Genomic DNA, 3,949 nt, shown 5'->3' on the forward strand with positions numbered 1-3,949 from the left:
TCTCTCTCTCTCTCTCTCTCTCTCACGCACACCACCTTTCTGCCTTGAGCCACACCTAAAAAGAAACGTCCCCAGCTCTTTCTGTTCTTTCTCAAGATTTAATAAACATCATATCAGTTACACAGAAGAGTTACGCAAACAGAAGGTCAATGCAATGGCTTACCTGCTTTTTCAACATTTCATTATACTTTGCTAAAGCGTCTTTTGATGCAAGCTGGGCTGCTGTTTTCTGTTCTTGAGCTGAGCTTGAGGGATGAGGTGGAGGAGGCTCAGACCCAGGGACTGCTCCATGAGAGGAAGAGGCTTGAGCGCTAGTCTTAGTCTCCTCTTTCGATGATGACGGAGGTGGAGGGGCTGCATCTTGGGATGATGAAGACTCGGCGTTGGTTTTAGTCTCATTTTTTATTGAAGCTGAAATGGTTATTGTAGTTGTAATTGGAGATGTTTAACACTCACATCAACACACTCAGTTTTAGATCATTTGTGTCATGACATGTGAGAAAGGGAGGAAGGGGAGGGCCAGGCTAGGGGGGAGGGGTTGTAAGTGGGGGATGGGAGAGTAGCACTTGCCTTACCTCCTCACCCCCAAACACCTCGACACACACAAACACACACAATATACAAACACAAACACACAAAAACAAACCCAAATATATACACACTTGCAAACCCATACACAAACACTGTTATTTCTCAACAAGGGCCTATATTAAATGTGCAATTCTGTATTTCATATGTCTCCTTCATCCTGGACACATTACTGGTACATGAAAAAAAGAGAGAAAAAAGAAAGAGTGCTGTTCCAAATCCCAGATATTCTAGAGAATCTGTTCGTAATTAGATTCATCAAGGATCAAATAGAATTACTAAGAAAGAACTGGACATTTTAGGGTTCTTACTTGGTTCATTTTCAGCACCCGCATCTTGAGACTGCTGACCTTTGACCTCCTCATCCTGCACTCTGTCTCTGTCTTGGCCTGACTCAGCTGTTGGTTGTTTTTCAGTGGAGGTGCTGGACCAGACATAGATGAATAGGAAAGTGAGCATAATCATCTGTACACGTACACCTCTAGTTTTTCCTTCACCCGGTCCTGTTGGCTAACATTTGTGAGGCAGCGTGGTGGAATCAGGCTCTCGTCAATTTTGGGGCATGTAGAGTTATTGATATCATCTTAAAGCTTGTTCACTTGTCTTTATTTGGAAGAAAACAATATCCATTTATCTTCTATACAAGTCAAGATATATGCAAATGAAGGAGGTGGAGGTCACCTGTTTTCAGAGGTAAAATTCGTGAGAAAATGGCCGCCAAAGATTAGTTATTTCCTTAGCTTAAGAGTCCGTGGTAACTGTTAATTTACATTTTTTGTGTCTTTAATCAACGTTTTTCAGAAGAATCAACAGAGAAAGTTCTTTAATACGCATGAAAGGTGTTGTGCAAAAAAAAAAAAGTTGATAAAAATTCACAAACCTGCGGAAAAATGCAAGTTTCTGCACTTTGATTATTTTGACGAGAGCCTGAATCCACCACGCTGCCTCACAATTACATAATTCTAGAACAATCTGTGTGAGAGATCTTCAAAAAAAGAAGGAGTCAAGTTTTTTTTTGGATCAACCTGTACTTTAAAAATCCCATTGAAGTCATAGAAGACAGCTTTCTAACTACTAATAAAGACAGAAGCAATCACAACAAATTCCACCTGAAATTTATCAAGCAAAATAACTCTAGGTCTGAAACTGTTACCTTTGTCTTTAATTTGTGAAGTCTGAATCACATTAACGTGCGTGTCACTTGGTCAGCTTGAAAAAAAAACACACCCACAAGCTTCAAACTGATATGAAACACAACTATAGACACTTACGGTGGATGGTTCTTGGATTGTCCACAGCCCATACCGACATCGATGGATGATGATTCCTGAGAAATATGTTTTACAAAAATAAGAATAGTAAATGTGCATAAATTCAAATAAAAAAAATAAAAAGCAAACCACAAAAACAGTGAGTGCTCCAAGCCAGACTGTGTCATACATCACTATATTAAATGGCATAATATTTATGGTGGAGTCCTACACCTCACTAATCAAACAGTCAACATATTCTTTTTTAAAGAAAAAATGGTACGCAAAGAGGGGAGGGACAGCAGTGCAGAATTTGAGACCAAAGAGTCAAACATTCCACTTTCCAAAGTTTTATTCAGATTTGAAGAATTCAAGTAATTGGCTCAGTTGACTACCTTTCCTCAGGATAAACAATTGTTTTGTGCAAATTATGATAGGGCCAAAACATTAAAGAAAATATCAACTGTAATTGTCAAGCATCAAATTATGGGACAAATTTTAGGAAGAAGCCCCCTTGGTTCCCTGCATCTCCCCTCCCCGAACAATTTTAAAAAAACTCTCAGGCAATGTTCTGTCACCTGCTTTCATCTCCTCTTTCTGCCCCCACCCCCACACCTTCTTTGCCCCCTCCTCTGGGCTCCTCTCATGGGCTCCTGACTCGACTTTCTTCAGCCTTTCTACTATCACTCCTGCTCCTCCTTAATCTTTCAGCCACACCCCAGCGATCTTCTGGTAGGAAAGATCTACACCTAGATTCTAGCCTTCTCGGACAAGGGCGAAAAATCTCGGAGGGCCGTGTGCACATCAAAGATCCCTTAGAGGTCTAAAATTGATAAAAGTTGGCTTCGGCCTCTACCCGCGCAAAATTCAAAATTTCCGACCAACTGAAAAAATTTAATGTGTCCCGCGTGCTCAAATGCCTAATGCAGTTGCAAGCGCCATAAAACACTAACCAAAACAAACAATATAGCATAGATGGATATTTTTTTCACCAAAAGCAAGGCAAATGAACATGAGGCTTTTTTAAGGCGTTGATCTATAGTCTATACATCTCTATAGATTCTGGTCTAGATTCTAGACCTAATTATGACTCAGATAGAAGAGCAATTTCAATTCATTTGTCGATCACCAGAATGAAAATGTTTTCAATTTGACTCGAATTATTAACTACAAATGTAAAATCTAGATCTACATATAGATCTAGATTTAGATCTAGATCTAAGTGAAACTCATTCACCTGTATCAGTTAGGCCAACAATAGGTTACCTGTAAATTTAGTCTTCAGTCTTCAGTATCAGTCAAGTAAAGGTAAAAGTGAGAGTTTGCGAGTCTGCAGCTTGTGTTTATAGCCTGAGCCACCCAAGGCCAAGTAAAAGAATCCTTTCACAGCACAAGTGAATGCATTATCATATCCTCACCTTTTCAGAAACTTTTTTGAGTTCGCAGTTCTAAATATCAAACGAATATAAAACTCATTCTCGCAGTCTTTGCCAGCGGCTCCCCATGTCAACACACGAAAGAACAATTCAGAGTCACTTCCCTTGCGATATGATTACATTAGTAACAAGTACACATCTAATCGTTGCTAGGGATTCCGATGAGGTAATGGGGTCCTCTTTAACCAGTGTTTATTCAAAGGAACGTTAATGTTTAGTTAGGGGGGAAAGTACGGTATCTTTAAAACAACAAGCTTATAAGGACTGGACAATTTGTAAGAGTTTCGGTAACAGATAAAGCACTGCACAGTGGAAGAAACAATTAAAGTCAGTGGTCGATATAATGCCTAGGCGAAAAATAGCCTGTTTTACAGACACCATCATTGTGATACATTAACTACAGATCTAGGGTAAATATAACCTTGGTAAATTTGCCTCAGCTTCTCCTTCAACTATTCCCTGGCATAGCCTAAGTTTAGGAAAACATCAACGGACAATTTTTTAGATCTAATGTTTGCCAACATGCATGCAAATAACAATCAATTTGCATGAACGATAAGTGTGGTATTCATTGTGACATGTCAACAAAATCCAATAGGGCCTAAGGCCGCCATATATACCTGGAATCGAAACTTTTTTCTCAAATTGGATTGCGGTTTTAAGACTCTTTACGGA

The 3,949-nt window shown here is 39.4% G+C and overlaps 1 protein-coding gene across 1 annotated transcript in view; it reads right to left on the reverse strand.

Annotated features, from left to right (window-relative positions):
* The window catches only part of LOC101864650 (NACHT domain- and WD repeat-containing protein 1), a 61,972-nt gene extending 59,533 nt beyond the window's left edge, over nt 1–2,439 (reverse strand). The window contains exons 1-3 of the mRNA XM_035972527.1: nt 1,860–2,439; nt 900–1,012; nt 164–411 (exon numbers count right to left, since the gene is read on the reverse strand). Coding sequence (XP_035828420.1) covers nt 164–411; nt 900–1,012; nt 1,860–2,026 — 528 coding nt within the window. The 5' untranslated portion in view covers nt 2,027–2,439. The remainder of the gene's footprint in view (nt 1–163; nt 412–899; nt 1,013–1,859) is intronic.
* Nucleotides 2,440–3,949: the final 1,510 nt, after the last annotated feature.

Source organism: Aplysia californica, unplaced genomic scaffold (genome assembly GCF_000002075.1).
Source record: "Aplysia californica isolate F4 #8 unplaced genomic scaffold, AplCal3.0 scaffold00731, whole genome shotgun sequence".
NCBI lineage: Eukaryota > Metazoa > Mollusca > Gastropoda > Aplysiida > Aplysiidae > Aplysia > Aplysia californica.